The sequence below is a fragment of the Astyanax mexicanus genome, chromosome 20, assembly GCF_023375975.1.
Source record: "Astyanax mexicanus isolate ESR-SI-001 chromosome 20, AstMex3_surface, whole genome shotgun sequence".
Lineage (NCBI taxonomy): Eukaryota > Metazoa > Chordata > Actinopteri > Characiformes > Acestrorhamphidae > Astyanax > Astyanax mexicanus.
The window spans coordinates 14,909,574-14,932,306 of NC_064427.1; the positions used below are offsets into that span (position 1 = coordinate 14,909,574).

Sequence of the window (22,733 nt, forward strand, 5' to 3'; positions counted from 1 at the left end):
TCTACCTACTGCCTTCCAAACTTACTGCCTTATGTCACACGCAGCACCGTGTGCAGTGCCTGTAAATTTAATGGTCCAATGAAAAAAAAATTAAAAACCCGGGACAGGACGTGAAACACGGATGTTTGGTTCCTGTCTGACCCTGACAGTTAGCTACATATATTAGCTATATGTTTGCTAGTATATTCCCCGATGTCACTCCATGACTCACCAAGTTTCATTCCTGTTATTTTTTTTTTAAGTGATTTGTAAAAACACTGAGAATAAGTCTGAATTTCATTGTGTTCCAAAAATGTTTATTATAACAACCAGGCAAATCTGAACAATTTACATATTAACAATAATGATAAGAAACAAGAACATTACTGGATGCAACAAATACGAAATTAGTGCAGTTTTTACTTTATGACAGTAGACAGTTTCTGGATAGACAAAAGCATTTGTTTGACATAACTGGTGGTGTCAGATGTCTCAGGTTCAATGAGTTCAGATCACCAGCTGTTTCTGTATGAATATTCGGAGGATATTATTTAACAAGACCAATCATATTGTAAAATATACTTATTTAGATGTTTTTCCATTAAGTATGTTAACTGCACACTTAAAGATAACACTGAAAGGTGAAAAATCTACTCTGTTTAAACAAAAATGTCAGCAGTTGTGAGTATACAGTGTCAAAACATCATTGACTATAGATATATCTTTCCGGTGTATATATTGGAATAATAAATATAGAAATATCTGCATACTGGAGCTTATAGTTTAATGAAAAAAAAAAAGTAATTGAGAATTTTTTTTAGAGACACTGTTGAAATATGTGCACTATTTAACACAGACGACAGAATGGTTCTGGTTACAGCTTGGACTTGTTCATCTTGGCCATCAGCTTCTCCAGTTTTATGGCCAGCGCCATGTCCCCCTTGATCTTCAACTTGCCAGACATGAAGGCCATGGTTGGCTTTAAGCTCCCTGCAGACAGTCAACATTAGATCAATTAGTCCATTTATTACAAAAATATTACTACATAATTATATTGTGATTGTGCGTCCCATTAAATAATCTGCTCATATAATTTATTCCCTCCTTAGTAACAGTGCAGCCATATAGTGCTAATGTTGCTGGATTAAAGACACCCGTTAATAAATGTATGACTCACAACATGATCAAGGTTTTAGTTCTAGACTAAAAATCTATTTACAGCCAAAAGCCTCTCAACTTGCAAAGGAAGTCAATGGACATGGGAATTTGGAAATAAAAAGCGTTCTAAGAAATTCTATTCATACTGCAGTCAGTAGCTGGGCTCCTTATTACAAACATTGTTGATATTATCAATTTTAAATTTATGAACAAAATACTGTATACTGACTGACTTCTCTTACCCTTAAACATCTTGATAAATGTGTCACTGTCCAGGTTCATTAGGACATCGGCTTTAGAGGGTGGCTCTCCAGAACCCATACTGCCTGAACCGTTTTTCAGGTCAAGGTACCAAACTCCAGGATGCTCCCCTGAAACACACACACGCGCACACACACACACACAAGACAAACTTTCACTTCACTGCTTTTTTCAAAATGCACGGGGTCTTAGAGAAGGGTTAGTTTAGATGATACAGGGATGACCAGAACACACCGGACAGGTCAAACTGGTAAACTCCCTGCGTGGTTTTGACCAGCTCAGCGTTGAGAGATCCCTTCATGGTGTTGAATGTTTCACCAATGGGTCCACTGAAGGCTGCATCTGCACTGGAATTTTTACTTTCGAATGCAGGAGTGGTGCCTGAAACAAACAGACGCTGTGTAAAAGCAGGTTTTTATGTTATATAACATAAATATTGTGTTAAAGAAAAAACTGTGATTAGTAATAAATTACATTTTGAAATGAAGGTTTCAAATAGGCAATCCATAAATGTAATTCAATGACATGCCAAACACAGAATGAGCATTGCGTTCCAAGGTTTTGCGGTGTCTCATGAAAGTAAATGTGGATGTGATCTGCCAAATTCTACCAAAGCTGCTGTTTTATAAACAATTCTAGACAGATGATGCTATTCCTAATACACACACACACACACACACACACACACACACAAAGACACTGTTAGTTGAGGACTGTTAAATACACAGCCACAAAACTAGCCATAGCCTAGACACTGGCCAGTGGTCAGGTTCACAAGATAACACCTTACAATTTAGGTATAGGCATTCCCAAGCTGTGCTCTGAGGTAACATTTCACAATCAAGTTACATATTGTTGTCCCATGACTTTTGGCATGTCTGTGTAAGAAGTGGTTATTAAACCTCAGTTCTCACCATCATCTGTTATAATCTCCTGTTGATCTGACTTTGCATCCAAAAATAAGTCAGGAAGCAGCGGATTCCCTAAAAAAAACAAACCACAGTGATAAACTTACTAGATGAACAAGTAAGAAAGTACAAATACTTAACCAAAATATTCCAACTAAGCTTCTTTAATATATTTACATTCTACTAAAATAGACCACTGAAGTCGTGTCGTTATTTTGTAGTCGGCACCATGTTGTTTATGCCCATATTTGGGGCTCCTTTGGGGTTCCGTGCCTAAGCCGTCCAAGTCAATACGGGATTTGAATGGGCTTTTCAAAAACTGGCCTCTGTCACATTCTGTGGTAAATAAATATGTTCAGAACCCTGTATGTTTTATTCTGTGTACATTTACCTTCTAAATATCACTGGATCCTCTGAATTTCGAGATCGTTTAAGGGGAGTAATCAGAAAAATGCTAACTTTAAGCTAATGCTTAACTGACGTCACAGCACCACGGCTGGAAATAACCCGGATTGGATTCTGCGCAACACCAGTGAACTCCCATTAGAAAGCATTTTGGATTATTATGCTTCTTCACAGAGGATCATTAAAGCAGTACTTTCATTACTTTCAGTAATGTCGAGCAGTGTAATGTTGAGCAGTGTAGTCTGTGTTAGAGCTTTAAAAGGCAGATAATAAGAGAAAGTTCAGCAGCGCTTCCCCGAAGTGTTTAGTATTTAATTACGGTCATTAGTTTATACTAATTACAACACCTGACCCAAATAATCAACTAACTAATCAACTAACTACCTGCCCTCACTGAGGTGACAACGATCCAGAAACACCCATTTATTTCACTGCACAATAAAGACAGTAAATGTTAAAACGTGTAAAAGCTGGTTCTGGAGTATCACTGTCCTGTTTTAGTGATTTTATGCTGACACTCTCAGCTCTCCTCAGTAAGGGCAGTTAGTTCATTATTAGGCTCAGCTGTGTGTAAAATGCTCCTAACTTACAGCTGGAGTTCTCTGGTGTTGCGCTGAAAACTGTCCCCTGCTAATCTCTAAAGCGGCGCCGGGAGGTCAGTTCACTCCGCTGTAGCATTAGCCTAAAGTTAGCATTTCTCTTATTATGACCCTTAAACGATCTCGTGATTTAGAGGATCTAGTGATGTGTAAATGTACAAAGAATAAAACGTACAGAGGTCTGAACAGATTTATTTACCACAGAATAGGCATATATTCAGCTGAACCAGGGAACAGCCTAGTGTATCCCAAGTTATATTATCAACATTAACATTTTAATAGATCATTATAGTCATTATGGCTTTAGAAAAAGAGTAGTTTCCAGTATAGGCTCCTGTATAGCAGATTTTACTTGAGTAAAAAGCTTTGTCATATCCTTGCCCTGTTTAATTTGTAGCTCTGCCTCCACATTACCTTTGCACAGGTGTTCCCAGTTTCCTTTCCCACCTTGTGTCTGTATTTATAGCCCTGTGTTTCCTGTTTCCTTTGTCTATTCTAGCTTTTTGTGGGCAGGTATTTATGGTTAAATTGGGGACAGGTCTACATCACCAGTTTTACCTTTAAACATCTTACCTGGAACGACTGCATAAGGCTCAAAGTCTGTAACACCCTCCTTCGCGAGGAGCTCATCATCAATAACAAACTGTCCTGTAAAGTTGACGGGTTTGGTGAGGATGGCGTAGGCGGCATCAGCTACGATATCTACTTTTCTGCACTGATTTGATATTCCAGCACCACCCAGCATGTCCAAAGCAGCTGTCTGAATAGCTTAATAAAACAAGAAAAAACACAGCATTATCAATAACAGCAGTTAAGGTATCATTATTTGTCAGTGATTTATAGTGTATACAGGTGATTACAGAAGTTAAAGTATTAGGGTAAACCGAAAATACCAAAATACATTTCCTTTGGGATCAATAAAGTATCTCTGTTCATCTGTCTGCAATTAAAAACTACAATTAAAAAATATTTTTGAACACTAAACAAATTTAATATCCCAACAGACACACCAACAAACCACCATCAGTGCTATGTTAATGTACCTAAAATATACCTAAATAAACCCTAGTGGTGCTTATATGAGAGTGAATTTTTTTGCAGAACAGGCAGTCGTTTAGTAATTTAATTTAATTAATTTAATTAGTTTAGCTAATTTATTCAGTCAACATTTCTATTCTAGCCCCACAGAGCTCATATCTTTTAGCCAGTTTTTAGGAAAGAGGTAATAAAATTATTAAACTGACACCAAGTGTGATCAGTTGTGCTGATAATTGTATTTTGTTTCTTTTATGTTAGTAGAACCTAAAAATAATTTAAACCTTAGAATCCCTAAAAGTATACAGTAGAACTCACCTGTTCTGGGCCATAAGGCATTAACAGCAATGGAGCCTCTGAATTCCTCAGACATTCCAAGGACGCACATAGACATGCCATATTTTCCCATAGTGTGCGCTGAAAATGGTGGTTTAAAAAAAAGGGTAGACAGTGTACCCACAAACAAAATTATGCATAAAACCTGGAAACATCAACATAATTTAGGACCACCACAATAATGAAAGTAGGAAATGAGACAATAGAATAAAACAAATGATAATCATCAAAAAATAGAACTGAGATTTAAAACTGTAACAAAAAGCAAAAAAAGTTGCAGCTATGAAGCATTAAAATAAATCATTAATAATAAAAGTAACATACAAATGCAATTGATAATCATAGCATGTAATACCAGAAATAAAATAAAAATCATTAATCATAAAACACTACATTCACTACATTAAAAAAGTGTTTATAATTGTTTTTTTATAATTGGTAATTATAAATCATTTAAAATAGTTGCAGGCCTCTACACACTGACCTGTGTGGTTCTTAAACCAGATGGGGTTGAGATTCAGGGGTGGGCTGAGGTTGAGGATGTGAGGGTTCTTACTCTTCAGGAGGTGTGGGATGCACAATTTTGACCTTATTCATAAGAAAACAATAAAATCAGTTTATTCTGGACAAAAATATAACCTATATTTTAAATCTTACATGCATTCCATGGCCCCTCTGAGTTTTGTCACTATAAAAGATATAAAAGATATATGACAGCCATACTCACGTCAGGTATGTTCCTCTGAGGTTGATTCCCAGCAAAAGGTCCACTTTCTTCATGGGCGTTTCCAGAGTGCCTGTTAGTCTGATTGCACTGGCATTGTTCACCAAAATGTCGATTCCTGTGGTCATAAACACATAATTACATTTACAAATGAAGAGGTTAATTCTTCTGCACTTACTGCTTATTACATTCTGTGACTCACCTCCAAATTTCTGTACCGCACTTTCCACAGCATCACTGATCTGCTTCTCCTCACGGACATCCACAATACACGCCAAAGCCTTCCCGCCTGCAGCTTCAACTGCAACACAGACACACAACAGCTCCAGACACTTTCTCTGAACACAGTAACTCACACTATGCGCCCTTGTTACTCTACACAGAGCCCTGTTATAAACCATCATTCAAATTATATCTCACATTTGGCACAGTGGAGAGAATCATAACGTAAAGCTACAGGACATAAAGTATCTTACAAAAGAGAGCATATTTTATATCTTTTCATGGGACAGCAATAAAGATATGCTTCCACCTTGAGAATGCCCCACAGGTGCTTAGTTGGGTTCATGTCTGGGGAAACACTTGTCGATTACTGTCACGCCTAGCCCTGTTTCCTGTCTGTCCTCGTGCCTGTGTTGTCCCACGTTACCCGTGCCCCTGTGTTTTTCCACTCACCTGTGTCCATTTGTAGCTCCGCCCCTCATTAGTCAGTCCCCAGGTGTTACCTGTTCTCTTTCCCGCCTTGTGTGTGTATTTAAGCGTCTCTGTCATTAGTGTTTTGGTCGGTTCTTGTGCGTGTATACGTCTGTCACGGCTGTGTTAAATCCTGCCTGTTAGTTAGTCTCCTGTTTCTGAGTTTCTGTTTGATTTATGTTTTGTTTTCTGTTCTATAATAAATGATACTTGCATAAGCGTCCGCTCTCCTCGTCCCGTCCTTCACACAGCGTTACAGAAGAACCGACCTAAAACCATGGACGCTGCAAGTAATCCGTTTTACGGATCCAGGCTGGCTATCCGACCCACTCCCTTCTCTCGCAGCGTTCAGGAGGAGTATGCGGCTGAAAACTCCTCCACTTCCCGGCGCCGGAGGAGAAAAAGTGGGCGGCGGCGCTCTCAGCGCTCCCTCTCACCTGTGGAGGATTTTCGGAGCGGAGAAAATTTTGGGGGGGCAATACGGGTTGGTGCGGTTAGCCTCGGTTCTCTTTACAGAGGAGGCCGGGCTACCCGGGAGCCGTGGGACTTTCTTGGCTGTGCTCCCAGCAGCTCCGAGGACGAGGAGCCTTTCTCCGCACCAACCCGCCTTCCGCTGCCTGATCCCGCACCTGTTTGCTGGCCGCCTCTTGTTTCCACGCCAGCTCGCGTGAAGCCCGCGGCCGAGACGCCGCGCTCCGTGAGGCCCGTGGATGGGACGCCACACTCCGTGACTCCCGTGGCTCATCCGCGCTCCTCGACTCTCGCGGCTGAAACGGCGCACTCCGTGAAGCCCGCGAATGAGACGCCACGCTCTGGGACTGCTGCGGTGGACGAGCCGCTCTCCAGGAGTAATAATCCAGTCCGGGTTTTTGTTTCACCCGCGGCTCTAGGCCTCACAGCAGCAGCGCTGGATCTCCACACGCACAGCTCCGAAACTCACTCGGCGGACACGCCCACCTACGAGGCATCTTCGGCTGCTGAGCCACGCCCCCGAACTCCTGCCGCTCTAGACTCTGCATATGCTGCTGTGCGTGCTGCTCCAGCCTCCGTGTCTGCTGAAGCTGCTCAAGCCTCCGTGTCTGCTGAATATGCTCAAGTCTCAGTGTCTGCTCCAGCTGTTCCAGTCTCCGTACCGGTGCCAGCTGCCCAAGTCTCCGTACCGGTGCCAGCTGCCCAAGTCTCCGTACCGGTGCCAGCTGCCCAAGTCTCCGTACCGGTGCCAGCTGCCCAAGTCTCCGTACCGGTGCCAGCTGCCCAAGTCTCCGTACCGGTGCCAGCTGCCCAAGTCTCCGTACCGGTGCCAGCTGCCCAAGTCGCCGCGCCGCCAGCGCCAGCTCCCGCAGCCAGAGTCGCCGCGCCGCCAGCGCCAGCTCCCGCTGCCAGAGTCGCCGCGCCGCCAGCACCAGCTCAAGCACCAGCAGTCCCAGCTGCTCCGGCTCCTGCCCAAGCACCTGCAGCTCCCAGAACTATGTTTGGGCCCAGGCCCCGTATTTCCAGGCCTGCTCCTAGGCCTCCTGACTTTGCCCCCAGTTATGTGCCCAGGCTATCCCCACAGACTTTTTCCAGTCCTGGGCACCCACCTATGTTTTTTGTTCCCTTGTCTCTCCCTGTCCTGGTCCCCATATCTGTGTTCGTTCCTGTTCCTGTCCCCTGTGGTTTAACTGTTCCTGTCCCAGTCACCGTGTTTGTGTCCGTCCCCGTCAATGTTCTCATCCCTGTTCCCATGTCCGGTCCCGTCCAGTCTCAGTCTCCTGTCCAGTTCCCCGTCCAGTCTCAGTCTCCTGTCCAGTTCCCCGTCCAGTCTCAGTCTCCTGTCCAGTTCCCCGTCCAGTCTCTGTCTCCTGTCCAGTTCCCCGTCCAGTCTCCGTCTCCTGTCCAGTTCCCCGTCCAGTCTCCGTCTCCTGTCCAGTTCCCCGTCCAGTCTCCGTCTCCTGTCCAGTTCCCCGTCCAGTCTCTGTCTCCTGTCCAGTTCCCCGTCCAGTCTCTGTCTCCTGTCCAGTTCCCCGTCCAGTCTCCGTCACCTGTCCAGTTCCCTGTCCAGTCTCCCGTTCGGTCTCCTGTTTTCCCCGGCCTCTCCCTGCCGCCAGCCCCCGGGGTTTGTTTTTACGCGCCTCGGGAGCTGCGCGTTTAGGGGGAGGTTTCTGTCACGCCTGGCCCTGTTTCCTGTCTGTCCTCGTGCCTGTGTTGTCCCACGTTACCCGTGCCCCTGTGTTTTTCCACTCACCTGTGTCCATTTGTAGCTCCGCCCCTCATTAGTCAGTCCCCAGGTGTTACCTGTTCTCTTTCCCGCCTTGTGTGTGTATTTAAGCGTCTCTGTCATTAGTGTTTTGGTCGGTTCTTGTGCGTGTATACGTCTGTCACGGCTGTGTTAAATCCTGCCTGTTAGTTAGTCTCCTGTTTCTGAGTTTCTGTTTGATTTATGTTTTGTTTTCTGTTCTATAATAAATGATACTTGCATAAGCGTCCGCTCTCCTCGTCCCGTCCTTCACACAGCGTTACAATTACCTTTACCTTTTGCTTTATCTGCAAGGCAGTTGTCCTCTTGGATGTGTGTTTGGGGTCATTATTTATGCTGCTCATTCCTTACTAAATCAAGTGGGGTAATTGGCACTTAATGTCCAGGGAAAGCTTCCTACTCTATTTTAAAGGATCGCTGTGAAGTCAGGATGTTGGATGATCACTACGCTTATCTCATCACTAAATCAACACGTACTGGACGGATCACAATAATTCTATACCAGTTTTGCTGCTCCATAGCTCAATGCTTAATACCCCTTAGTACCCTGGTTTAAGGTTATCTGCTCCAGAGAACCCTGTTCTATTAGCAATAGTGCTCCACAGAAACAAGAGAATGTGTTTTTTAATATAAATCCAAAAACAACACTTCTGCTTACCAATAGAAACTCTCGTATCTAATGTATCATGATATACTGATATACCTGATTGATTATGAAATCACAACAGTCTTACTTTCTTCAGCAGCTGTGTAGATCGTGCCCGGCAGCTTGGGGTGAGCTTCTGCAGTTTTGGCCGCTATGACCACATTGGCACCGTCTCGGGCAGCTTTGAGAGCGATGGCCTTGCCGATTCCTCGACTGGCACCCGTGATGAATAGAGTGCGTCCGGCCAGCTTTCTGTAGTAAACAGAAGATGCTGACAATCTAATATAAAATATTAAATTCTGATAGTTTACTATATGTTTGATTTGGTCCTTCCTGTTTATTTTAGACCTAAATCTGTACAGAAATATAGACATTTCTGAAGGGTTCAGAAACCTTTAGGGACCACTGCATATTAGACTTAAAGTACAGCACCGTGAAACATAGATTATAAAACTAGGGATGCATAATGATATTGGAATTATATCGGTACCAGCTGATAATTGCTTTTTTAATAATCACTGGAATCGAAATTGATGTCTAGATATTTCAAACCAATATTTGCTGATGTATTTATTGTATGCCAGAAAAAAAGAGGGTTTAAAGCTGTAAAAAGGTCAAGCAGTCTGTAAAATCAAGAAAAGCTAAAACAAATTCAGTAGACACCTTTCATTTTACTGTTTGCATACAGTTGGTTAAAAGCTGAAATGTAAGGCAAATAAGTGTTACATTCGTTTCTGGAATATCGGATTTTGATATCTGCCCAGAATTCCCACATTGTGCGTCCATATATAAACCAGCCTGTTTGCAGTTAAAAATGACAAAAAGATGATGGGTGCAAACTTGAATAAGGCTTAAAAAATGCTGGTGACTTTGCGGATGCAGCGTGTAGGGTAGATCTCTGAGATGGAGGGGTGAGAGACTCCGATGATCTTCTCGGCTGTCCTCACTATCCGCTGTAGGGTCTCGCGGTCTGAAGTGTTGCAGTTCCCAATCCAGACGCTCAGTCCTGTAGATGCTTTCTACAGTCCCTCTGTAGAACATGGTGAGGATGTGCTTTTCTCAGTCTCCGCAGGAAGTAGAGGCTGATGAGGGTAATGAGGAAAACTGCAGTGGGTCCATTGAGGACTGAGGAGTGGAGCTTGTATTTAATGTGCCTCTTGACCAGCCTCTCAAAGCACATTATTTTTCAAATAATAGATTATATTAAAGGCATAAAAATATTAAGGGACATGTATGGAATTAGGCAGTAAACCGTAAAAAGTGTTTTACTCCACATTAATCCCCTGATCTAAAGCTGATAACCTGAGATGGTGATTTAATTGGGATGAGCTGGAGCTTCACAGCATGAAGAAAAACTATTCCAGGTGACTCTCCCACATGAAGATACTGAGATTAAAATACCAGTCGCAGCCCTGTCCTCAAAAAAAATCTGATATTTAGAAGAATCTAAAGTAGAAAACAGATTCTGGTTTGTTTAATACATTTTGTTTGCAGAGTAATTCTGTATATGTTCCTGTAGAGCTTTAATATAGTTATCAATGTCAAATTTACAAGTAAAGAAATACTTTGAAATACTTTTGAATTGTGTCCAAACTTTTAACTGATATTGTATGTGATTTGAGTGGTGTTTATATTGTATAGTGAAATGCTGGCAGCTATAGTGAGAACAGGTCAGATGACCAGCAGCTGTAATGTAGGGGAAAGGTCCTAGGGTTTAGTTAGAGTTAGTTCATTCCTTCGCATTATTAATAAAAGTTCACTACATTATATCTAGTATATTAAATAAGAATAATTATATATATGGTTATAATATATGATTATATGTGTTTCATATTCCAGCTCTGTGTAAACTTTAAACGATGCATAAACAACATGTAGAGGATTTTATGTTGCTGTAAATACTTATTATTAGGTATTATTATTAAGTATTTAAACTGTAAAAAGTACAAAAGCTGAATATTTACTGCTTATTTCTGCTGCATTAGCTTCAGAATGTCATACAAAAACAGCAAAAACACAGAGCAGGGTTAGCTTAGCATAGCTCCATAAACATACTCACCCTGTGTTCTGCAGCATTTCTGCACTATAGCAACTATTTAGTCCAACGTTATGAGGAGAAAAGATTAAAACAGCTGTGTGTGTGTTTGAAAGAGTGTGTAAAAGAGTGTGTGTGTGACCCCACCCCCCAAGTTTTAGCACGCAGTACTAGGACCCTATGTTTTTGCGACACTGCCACCTAGCGAATCGAATAACCTACTACTCCTTAATATAAAATCACCACGTTTAACTACAGATTTAAAGGCTTATTTCACTCAAACATTACCAATTCAGCTAACTACTTACACTTTTTAATGTTTATTTTACCCAAATATTACTTTGTCTTAAAATTTGTCTTAGAACTCCCAACCACATATTAGAGACACAAGTAAGACTTGGGGCTATGTAACTTTGGTATCTGAAATGGATTCAAACTACTTTTCAAAAGATTTTAATCTTTTTGGAACTACTCTAGTGTCTATTAGAGCTGGGCGATATTGAAAAAAAAAATCAAATATATGAGCAATTCTCAATTATAATTATGATTTATGATTTCCAGTTCTTAAATAAAAAATTGTAAACAGACACCCATTTAAAACGAGGCATAACTATTGTTCCCTTTAAATGGTGGCAGTGTCGAGAAAACCAGAGCCGTAGAGAGACATTTTCTCTTTCATTTAGAGAGACTCTTTCTACGGCTCTGGAGAAAACATAGGTTCCTAGAACTGCGGTCCTGAATCTGCAGGGTCCTAAAGCAATGGGGGAAGAGGCAATGCCAAGGTGTACTTCCGCCCACACTGTCGCAAACCGTTTGTACACCTCGGTGTCAAAATTACGGATTTTAAGTTTTACAGAGCTGTGAAGAGTACATTTTCATTAAATTAAGCATTCATGCCCTCTTGCAACAAAGGAATGGGCAAGGAAACTCTGTGTGTGTTGGTGGAGGAGGGTGGGCGTGTGCTCTCATGCTTTCTCTGAGAGTAATAATAATAAAAAAGCTTTCTCTGAGAATAATAATAAAAAAGCTTTCTCTGAGAATAATAATAAAAAAACTTTCTCTGAGAGTAAAATAAACTGATATTTTGATGAATGTGTTGTAACTCATTTTTAATGGTTAAGTAGCATATTGATTCAGGACCACATTTAGAGACATGGTATTTGGTTCTGTTGTAGAAAAGAAAATGAAAGGTGGGTCAACACCCACCTCTCGACCGGGGTACAACTCCCCTGCGTGTTCGTTTGATAGAGAGAGTCAGACAGTGGAGTGAAGTTGAAAGCAAACCAAGTATTTATTACAAAGTACTGAATATTCAGGAGAACCCACACATGAAAGACCGTCTAACAGCCGTCCCAGCATAAGTTCTGACCCCCCTCTGATCTGACTCCATGTTTTATACCCCAAATGACGTGAAACCTGCTGATGAGGCGTTGCTAAAATCATCTCATGTTAGCATGCGTAATTTCACGTGTTAGTAATCCGTTTCACAGGTCTGACCGGACCACTAGTGTTTGGCCTTGACTGTGTTCTTCCAGAATTGACCATTGTGGCATTATCTGTGTGAGTGTGCGTCACCCCCCGCTTTGAGGCAGCTGCAGGTTTCAGGGAGGCACCCACACACAGAGAAGGTCGCTTTGTCTAAGAGCCTCCTCTGTATCAATTTAGTTCATACAGTGTATCAGTCGAGTTCATACAGAGTGTACCAGTCAATGATTGATGGCCATTAATTAGGGTCATGCAGTGAACGAATGCTTCAAGAATAAATTTCATATGTTATATGTTAATGTGTTAATAACGCGTGGTTAGTCCGCCATATACTAAATCCTATGTGTTAGTAAATGCCTTATGTATCATGTGGGTTAATTTGTCATAATAGATGTGTTAGTCACATGCCTGATCAAACAATGTTTATCTATATGTGTAAATAATATATATTGTGAGTATTGGTTAATCTTCTATATAAATGCGTGTAAAATACACTGTGAGTAATACAAATGATCAAATACAATGTGAGTATTGGTTATGCATATAGAATACAAGGTTTCACACAATGATTGTGTAAATACAGATACTAAGATAAGTAATCATAATTGAAAGATATTTGTCAATACACTTAAGGTAAAATAAACAGTTACTCTTCAGTTCCCATTTCTAAACATGAATCACAGAGTTTTACCAAATTTATGAGCTTGCTGATAAAATGTACCATGCAGAATTTCAGTGAGGGATTAACTGGTGTTAGTTGTTTGACACATGAAAAAACAGGTCCAGGCAGCTGTTATTTGTAATAATTTGCTGTGTATTTTAAGAATAAAATTATGTTTTCTTTATATATAAATTCTTTGTTAGCTTGAGAAAACTACAACTGGTCAAAGACCACCTCCATAAGATGGGTATAACCCAAACAGGTTTGCTATAATGGTAAACTAATTACATTTCTAAAATGTCTTATACACATGTTAATACTAAATTGACAAAGTGTAAAATGCACAGTTTATATATCAACTGCTCAAGAACAAAGAAAATGATCAATTATTAATAATTATAAATTATTTTCTGGTTGATGTTTGTAATTTGTTTGTAATTTATCTCCCAGTCTATCTAGATTACAGAAAGATAAACTAATAAAATGTGAAGTAGTTTACAGACTTGGTATATGTTAAACGATATTTTTTTAATTGTAATTAGTTTAAACACTTAGCAGTCTATCTAGAATTCAGAAAACGGAAGTTAAGCTTGATCTGCGATCTCACAGCGCCGATCAAGCTACCCGATCTGTGCCCCCTGCTCAGTTTGCAGTGCGCATGCGCAGCACAAATCGGGCAGGGGGCACAGATCGGGTTGTGACACCCTCCTCTGTGTGTGAGGGTATGAGTTATTTCGTTCTTTAGCTCAGAGATATTTATCAGCTAGAACTCTCACTATATCCGGTGGTCTGCCGAGACGCGCTTCGTAAAGGCACCGGCTACAGTTAACCGCTTGAGGGTGCCCGCCAGTGAGCCCTCAATGAATGGGGGTGAATGGAGCTACACGGCAAAAAACTCTAATTAATAACAATAATTAACTTTTTGTATAGAATATTTATTTAAGTTTAGAAAGTAAATAACCAAACTAAACCCACATGTATATTCCAATGTTTCTACAGTAAACATGTTTCAAGCAGTAAAGGTGCTATCATTACTGCTACTGTGAACTGACTCTTGAGGTAAATGTTTTGTTGATGTGTCTGCTGTGATGGTAAATGTGTTTAGTGTTAAATTTATAGTTTTAAATTGTAGTTTTGTAATTAATTTGCCATTACTTACTTATTACACTTGTGCGCCTTTTTAATGATCACAGTTTGATAACTTCCACACACACACACACACACAGACAGAGAGAGAAAATGAGTCCAACCTAGTCTAAACTTTGTGTTCCAAAAATGTTTATTACAACATTAAGGCAAATCTGAACAATTATATTAACAAGAATAATTAGAAAGTATCGGATGCACCGAGTAGTGCAATTCTCTCACTATATGACAGCAGATATTAGTGATGAATGCCCTTGATAGACAACATGTTTGTTTTGTTTTAGTGAACTGGTATCGTCAGATGTTTCGGGTTTAATTAGTTCAGATAAAAAGTGGTTTCTGTGTGCATATGATGTAGGTATTACTTAACATAGCCTAGCATATTATAACATGGACTTGTTTAGAATGGTTTATGACAATCTTCTGTTTAAACAAAAATGACATCAGTATGGCGTTTAAAATATCAGCCACCACTTTATGTATACTTTACAGTATTATACATGAAAATGTCTGCATTGGAATGGTTTAATTGAACAAAACCGAAGGCATTAACAGAGTCTGTTACAGATGGTTCTGGTTAAAGCTTGGACTTGTTCATCATGGCCATCAGCTTCTCCAGTTTTAAGGCCAGCGCCATATCCCCCTTGATCTTCAACTTGCCGGACATGAAAGCCATTGTTGGCTTTAAGCTACCTGCAGACATTGGATTAAAAAACAATATCCAATAGTTAACAATGTATGATTGACAACAATGTCATTGTCAAGCTTTGTACAATTAAAAATATATTTATTTCCAGACTAAAAACTTTCTACTTACAAAGAGGCTATTTTATTTTACAGAAAAAGGACAAACCATTTTAATGTTTATCAGAAATCAATGCAGAAAGACTATATTCAGAGTAATATTTCTATTTCTATTTCCACTTATGGAATTTAGAAACAAAAAAACAATTGGCATATTAACATTATATATATATATATATATATATATATATATATATATATATATATATATATATATATATATATATATATATATATATATAAAAGTTGTTTTGCCTGACAACGACTATATACAGCTATAAAGCTGTTATACAATTTTCAGCACCAATTGAAACGGGAACTGAACACTTTTTTTTTTTTTTTTTCCTGCAGTATAATAAATCCATAAACTAAACATTAATTGTACAGACTCTGTATGGATGATTTGTTACTAATTCTTACTAAATCAATATTTTTCATACATAAGCAAAACTTAGTTTATGTGGTTTAGAATAAGACACAAAACAGGATAGAGTAATGAGATCAGATTTTTATGAAGTTTAAGCTTTTGGTGCACACTGACCCTGGAACAAAGGTTCATAACAGTTCCTGAGTATGAACTAATTGATAAGTTTGTTTTAATAATTTACGTAAAGATCAAAGAAGGGGGCTTTCCCTGAGAGCTGATTGGCTCTTTTTATTTGAGGGGTGGGATTTGATCCGTAAACAGGTGCCATGAATAGTGTTCTGAGAAATTCCATTCATACTGCAGTTAGTGTTTGTCTTCTCATCAATAACATCTTAAAAAGTATGAGTTTTATAAGGACAAAATACTGTATACTGACTGACTTCTCTCACCTGTAAACATCTTGATAAATGTGTCACTGTCCAGGTTCATTAGGACATCAGCTTTAGAGGGTGGCTCTCCAGAGCCCATACTGCCTGAACCGTTCTTCAGATCAATGTACCAAACGCCAGGATGCTCCCCTGAAAAACACACACGCGCACACACACACACACATACACAAAAACAACAACTTTCACTTTACTGCTTTCTTCAAAATGCACAGGGTCTTAGAGAAGGGTTAGTTTAGATGATACAGGGATGATAATAACACACCGGACAAGTCAAATTGGTAAACTCCCTGCGTGGTTTTGACCAGCTCAGCATTGAGAGATCCCTTCATGGTGTTGAATGTTTCACCAATGGGTCCACTGAAGGCTGCATCTGCACTGGAATTTTTACTTTTGAAAGCAGGAGTGGCACCTGAAACAAACAGAAGCTGTGTAAAAGCAGGTCACCTGATCACATCATTTAAAACCCTGATAAAATTTTATATTCATGAAATAATCCCATGACATGATAAATGCAGGACGAGCATCGTGTCCCATGGAAGTGGACGTGGTTGTTGGTATAAACAAATCTAGTCATCACTACACACTGTGCTGTCCACTGTGGGAGGTAATGCTTTCTATGGCATATTCCCTGTACACACACACACACACACACACACACACACACTATCAGGGCTCACTCCAATAACTCTGATAATTTACCTTGGCAAGCAGTAATCAACCAATTAATCAAGAGATTGTTTTCATATTTTAGAAAATCATCAGCAGCTGATGTTTAATTAATTCCTTTCTTATTCCTTCCTAATTAAACAATTAAAGCAGTGCTCACCATGATCCTCCATAATCTTCTCAAGTTTATCTGGCTCTGCTTCCAAGAAGAAATCAGGAAGCAGCGGATGGCCTAAATAAATCAAACCACTTTAATAAAGTTTATAAAAATAATTATTATAAGAAGACCCTGTAGTTTATAACAGTGACTAATTGCACAATGTGATTTAACATATTTCTAAAAAGGTAGGTTTTATTTCTTCATATTTGAAAAAGAACAAACCTAAACTGAAGTGTATAGATAAAAGGTTACAGTAACGATTAATCATTAACAAAACTTCACATTTACCCTAGATATCCATTAGCCTGAGACATGTTTAATACCTAAACTGTGCTTCTCTAGTTTACAACTGGAGAATCTTTGCTAACATTGCTAACAAACACCCATAGTCAAACTCATAATTAAATGTCAATTAATTTAAAACAGATTTTCAGTTGCTTCTTATTTCTGATGTAATATAGAATAGATTAAACAATATGTTACTTATTTTGTTAATTGTTTATTTACATATACAAACATGGAGTTCAATTCATAAACTGTATGTGGAAAAAATATTGAAACACGTGGTCATTCTTTATTTCTGCTGAATTCAGGGGTATTAATAAAGACTTTGTTCTGCTTCTTGGAGGACTTTTCTCTACTGTCTTAGGAAGGATTTCCACATCCCCAACTCATCCCAAAAGTAATGGATGGAGCTCCAAATTCAATAGACATTGTATCTTAACAACATTAACCTAGTATCTCCCATTCTAAACTAACACAGATACCAAACATTGTCTTGGATGATCAGCTGGATGCGCTTCATTAGCATTTATCCTTTAAACATCTTACCTGGAACAACTGCATAGGATTCAAAGTCTGTAACGCCCTCCTTCGCGAGGAGCTCATCATCAATAACAAACTGTCCTGTAAAGTTGACGGGTTTGGTGAGGATGGCGTAGGCGGCATCAGCTATGATATCTACTTTTCTGCACTGCTTTGATATTCCAGCACCTCCAAGCATGTCCATAGCTGCTGTCTGAATAGCTTTAATAAAAAAGGGCAAAATATTATTTATTACACACTAAAAACATTTAATATCCCAGTAGACACAGCAACAGAGAATAAAGCATTTACCTCAGCAGTGCTATTTTAAGGATAGATACACATAAACAGTTCAATTGTAGACATAAATTAACCTTGTAGTGCTCACAGTGTAATGGAAGTTACACAGATGTAGTAAAGAGGTAGTAAACTGATAATTAGTCTGATCTGTTAGGCTAAACATTTTTAAAAATAAAGAGTAAAAATTCATTTAAACCTTAGAATCCCTAAAAGTATACAGTAGAACTCACCTGTTCTGGGCCATAAGGCATTAACAGCAATGGAGCCTCTGAATTCCTCAGACATTCCAAGGACGCACATAGACATGCCATATTTTGCCATAGTGTATGCTGGTGTAGAGTGAACATATGTGTGAGAACATTTATAATCAATGCAATACCAGACAAACAATAATAATAAATAAAACAGTGTTTATAATAATTGGTAATCATAAACCATTTAAAACAGGCCTTTATACACTGACCTGTGTGGTTCTTAAACCAGATGGGGTTGAGATTCAGGGGTGGGCTGAGGTTGAGGATGTGAGGGTTCTTACTCTTCAGGAGGTGTGGGATGCACAATTTTGACCTTATTAATAAGAAAGTTTATAAGTTCATAAGATCAGTTTATTCTGGACAAAAATATAACCTCATATTTTAAATCTTACATGCATTTCATGGCCCCGCTACATTTTATAGCTATGTAATAAAAACAAATATGTATATACACATATATGGCAGCCATACTTACGTCAGGTAGGTTCCTCTAAGGTTGATTCCCAGCATAAGGTCCACTTTCTTCATGGGCGTTTCCAGAGTGCCTGTTAGGTTGATTGCACTGGCATTGTTCACCAAAATGTCGATTCCTGTGGTCATAAACACATAATTACATTTACAAATGAAGAGGTTAATTCTTCTGCATGATATACATACTGCGATGTAAAAAATATTATAGTTTAAATCTGCCTTTAACACAATGTATGCTTTAAGCTTGTTGTTCACAAATGAACCGTTTTATTATTAATGAATCCAGATGCTCATTAAAAACATTTGCTATTGTAAATACTGTATTGCAAAAAGTAATTAATAATTTGTTTTCTAGTCAGGCAGGATCTGTTTTACATCTGCGACTCACCTCCAAATTTCTGTACCGCACTTTCCACAGCATCACTGATCTGCCTCTCATCACGGACATCCACAATACACGCCAAAGCCTTCCCGCCTGCAGCTTCAACTGCAACACAGACACACAACAGCTCCAGACACTTTCTCTGAACACAGTAACTCACACTATGCGCCCTTGTTACTCTACACAGAGCCCTGTTATAAACCATCATTCAAATTATATCTCACATTTGGCACAGTGGAGAGAATCATAACCAAAATGTAATTAACAGAGATACCAGGGAGGTCATTCAGACCATAAACAGGATTATACCCGAATCATAACGCACTTTTACTATCAATCAAAGGTCTCTTACTTTCTTCAGCAGCTGTGTAGATCGTGCCCGGCAGCTTGGGGTGAGCTTCTGCAGTTTTGGCCGCTATGACCACATTGGCACCGTCTCGGGCAGCTTTGAGAGCGATGGCCTTGCCGATTCCTCGACTGGCACCCGTGATGAATAGAGTGCGTCCGGCCAGCTTTCTGTAGTAAACAGAAGATGCTTTATAACAGATATGTAATAGTAAATTATTTTCCTTAAATAATAAATATTAAATTCTTATAGTCTAGATGGCGCTCTTTCCCCTCATCACTCCTAGGGTCATGTGGATCAGCACAAGGCTGCGTCTGTGAGCTGATGTATCAGAACCGAGTCGCTGCGCTTTCCTCCGAGCGTTAGCGCTGTGATGCTACTCGGCAATGCTGCATCAGCAGCAGCTCAAAAAGAGGCAGAGTTCTTCACGTGTGTCGGAGGAGGCGTGTGCTAGTCTTCACCCTCCCGGTGTTGGAGCATCACTAGTGATAGGGGATAAACAGCTGAGTAGCAGCTGAATAATGTGTGGGACAATTGGCCAGATAAACTGGAAAAGAAATGGGGAAAAAAAATGGGGGAAAAAACCTTAGCAATACATTATTGTATATTTACTGAATTGCCAAAGTATCAGATCAGATCTCCAAACTCAAAATCAGTTGACTCGGAGGGCGGACAGAATTTGTAATCGGGACATCCTTACTGAATATATCATATTGGAACGTCCTTTGTTAAAACAGCCGCTTCGCTTGCAGTTAAAAAGTGGCCCTCAGAGCCTTAGTTACAAAATACAAAATAAACAAAATTATATATTGCAATAAAATATTGAAACTACACATTACACTATGGTAATACACTATTGTAATGTTAAACAAGAAAAAAATGTCGCCTGTGTCCCTATCTTGCCAGTGATTCTCAGTCGTCTGTTTGGAGTTTTCCTCTGAAAAATCTTAGATTGAAGGATCTTGTAGCCCCAACACTTAACCCCCCCCCCCCCATCCCAACAGGAATCTGTGGTGAATAAACCCACACAAAATGTTAAAAAGAGGCTCTCAGAGCTGTAGACACAAAGCACAAAACGAATAATAAAAAAATATTAAGAAGAAGAATTATATGAATATAATTAAATATATATATATATATATATATATATATATATATATATATATATATATATATATATATATATATTATAAGTTCCTTCTCTTATTGTATATTGCAGCTATAGGGAGAACAGGACCAGCACAGAAGCCTAGTGCCTGTAATGTAGGGAAAAGGTTGTAGGGTAAAATGACAGGTCAAGTTTAGCTGAGTTTCTAATTCCTTCACATTATTACAACTTCACAACATTATCTCGAGTATCTAGGTTAATTGCGTTTAACCAAAGGGGACAATGTTTCACTATTTCTCACTGTTACTTAAATCAGTTATAAAGAAATAGCCAGGCTGGATAGCCTAACGTTACTTAACCTAGAGGCAAAGTTACCTGGAAACTCCAGCTCTGAGTAAACTTTAAATGATATATAAACAACATGTAAGATATTTTAAGCGACTGTAAATAATTATTAAAATATTTTAACTGTAAAAGGGACGAACGCTGAATATTTACTGCTTATTTCTGCTGCATTAGCTTCAGAATGTAATAAAAAAACAGCAACAACACAGAGCAGGGCTGGGTTAGCTTAGCATAGCTCCATAAACATACTCACCCTGTGTTCTGCAGCATTTCTGCACTGTAGCAACGATTTAGTCCAACGTTATGAGGAGAAAAGATTAAAATAGCGTGTATATATGTGAGAGTGTGTGTAAGATAGAGTGTGTGCAAGAGAGAGTGTGCTTTTGAGGGTATAGGTACGTCGCCCTTTAGCTCAATCAGAGATACTTACTAGCTAGAGCCCGGCTACTCCCTGTTAGTGTATATCAGTAAATTACTGTTAACCGCTAGAGGGAGTCGCGAGAAAGCCCTCAATTAATGGGGCTAAACAGCAAAAGAAATCTAATTAAAAATAATAACTGATCACTTATTTAGGACATTTCTCTGATTTTCGAAAATGAAATAAAATGTATACCTAAATAAGCAAAGAAAACATAACTGTATATTTCTGTTTTTGCACAGTAAACGGATTTTATGCAGAGCTAATGCTGGAGATTTGGTTTAAAAGCTAACAATATTTTACATTATTCTTTTTTAAGGAAATATGTATTTTTTTCAGAATAAGAAATAGTATAAAATAGTAAAAAGATAAATATTTATAAACTGAGATTTTTTTAAACTGTTCCTTTGGAACCTATTCATTTTAGTCTCACTCGGGTGCGCCCTCTAGTGGGCAAACAAACCCAGATAACATCTATCTCCTCTCTAGAGACTCTGTGGTACTTCCTGTGCCCGAGTTCTAAGGTAAAAGTCACTGTTCTTCTTATTGATTAATGAGTTTCTAAATTTATCTAAATTCTATAAATATATAATCGAATGAATTAATGGAAATAAGTTTAGAATTTTTAGACTTTATAGTTTTTAAAATCTTACATTCAACAATGCTTCTGTAAAGACACCTGCTGTACAGAGGTAATATTAGAGTATAGGATTCAACCTACCAATTAAATAAAGTACAAACAAACATCAAACTTTAGTGTTAATTCTGTCCAGTGTCAGGGTGTTTAACATTAAATCACCAAATATTCTTTTCTCATTCAGTGTGTTTTCTTTTGTTTTTATGATGTTATTACATAGTAAATTTAATATCAAATAAGAAATATATTATAAGATATTTATTATGCAATATTTCACATTATAGAGTGTATAAAAAGAAGTTGTTACACCAATTTTTTTTTCATCTTGATCAGTATTTAATTACTCGTGAAGGAGGCGGGCACTCTCCTGTGGATCTGCTCTGCCTGGGTCTCCTACAGTAAATCCAGTCCAACTGGTGCAGCAAGTTTCTACATGTTTCCAGGACATGAGAAGATAACATCTCCTCTGCCTGATCCTCCGACAGTGTAAGAGCACTGTGACACTTATTATTATACCTATGGAAACAGCTGTGTCTGAGAGCACTGCTTCACTAGAGCACTAATAACAGAGGATTTAGGATTACAACTCTTTACTGTTTAATCGCTTTTATCATGTTTTATACTTTAGCTGATTTATTGTGCAGCACTTTAGACAACACCTATTATATTCGACAAATACTATAACAATTATCTAGAAGTAATTGTTTGAATTTGCATAATTATTTAAAAGTACATGCACAAAACAAGTGTTAGTGTGTGTGTGTTTATCATGGTGATGGTGTATGAGGTGTTAGTGTGTGTGTATTATGGTGGTGGTGTGAAGTGTTAGTGTGTGTGTGTGTGTGTTTCATGGTGATGGTGTATGAGGTGTTAGTGTGTGTGTATTATGGTGGTGGTGTATGAGGTGTTAGTGTG

General features: G+C 39.0%; 2 protein-coding genes across 2 annotated transcripts; both read right to left on the reverse strand.

The window, feature by feature from the left end:
• Nucleotides 1–274: 274 nt before the first annotated feature.
• On the reverse strand, nucleotides 275–11,189 carry LOC103022295 (hydroxysteroid dehydrogenase-like protein 2). Its single transcript, XM_022680928.2, has 11 exons — nucleotides 11,040–11,189; nucleotides 9,069–9,232; nucleotides 5,608–5,706; nucleotides 5,409–5,523; nucleotides 5,166–5,269; nucleotides 4,664–4,762; nucleotides 3,884–4,078; nucleotides 2,313–2,381; nucleotides 1,633–1,779; nucleotides 1,380–1,508; nucleotides 275–969 (listed from the first exon to the last, which is right to left on the reverse strand). The coding sequence occupies exons 1-11, from the start codon at nucleotides 11,054–11,056 to the stop codon at nucleotides 854–856; spliced, it is 1,254 nt and encodes a 417-aa protein (XP_022536649.1). The 5' UTR covers nucleotides 11,057–11,189; the 3' UTR covers nucleotides 275–853.
• Nucleotides 11,190–14,422: 3,233 nt separating this feature from the next.
• Nucleotides 14,423–21,152, reverse strand: LOC103042630 (hydroxysteroid dehydrogenase-like protein 2). The gene is made up of 11 exons (XM_022680927.2): nucleotides 21,017–21,152; nucleotides 19,317–19,480; nucleotides 18,971–19,069; nucleotides 18,587–18,701; nucleotides 18,321–18,424; nucleotides 18,088–18,186; nucleotides 17,585–17,779; nucleotides 16,754–16,825; nucleotides 16,190–16,336; nucleotides 15,928–16,056; nucleotides 14,423–15,000 (listed from the first exon to the last, which is right to left on the reverse strand). Exons 1-11 carry the CDS (start codon nucleotides 21,031–21,033, stop codon nucleotides 14,885–14,887), a joined length of 1,257 nt encoding a protein of 418 aa, XP_022536648.1. The 5' UTR covers nucleotides 21,034–21,152; the 3' UTR covers nucleotides 14,423–14,884.
• Between the last annotated feature and the right edge of the window lie 1,581 nt (nucleotides 21,153–22,733).

Bases quoted from the DNA above. Each gene is read 5' to 3' on its own strand.
- LOC103022295 (XM_022680928.2), bottom strand. The intron at 5,270-5,408 runs GTGAGTATGGCT...CTTATGAATAAG, and splicing joins CTCAGAGGAACATACCTGAC to GTCAAAATTGTGCATCCCAC. The intron at 4,763-5,165 runs GTCAGTGTGTAG...CACCATTTTCAG, and splicing joins CTGGTTTAAGAACCACACAG to CGCACACTATGGGAAAATAT.
- LOC103042630 (XM_022680927.2), bottom strand. The intron at 18,702-18,970 runs GTGAGTCGCAGA...TTATGACCACAG, and splicing joins TGCGGTACAGAAATTTGGAG to GAATCGACATTTTGGTGAAC. The intron at 17,780-18,087 runs GTGAGTTCTACT...TTTTTATTAAAG, and splicing joins TGCCTTATGGCCCAGAACAG to CTATTCAGACAGCAGCTATG.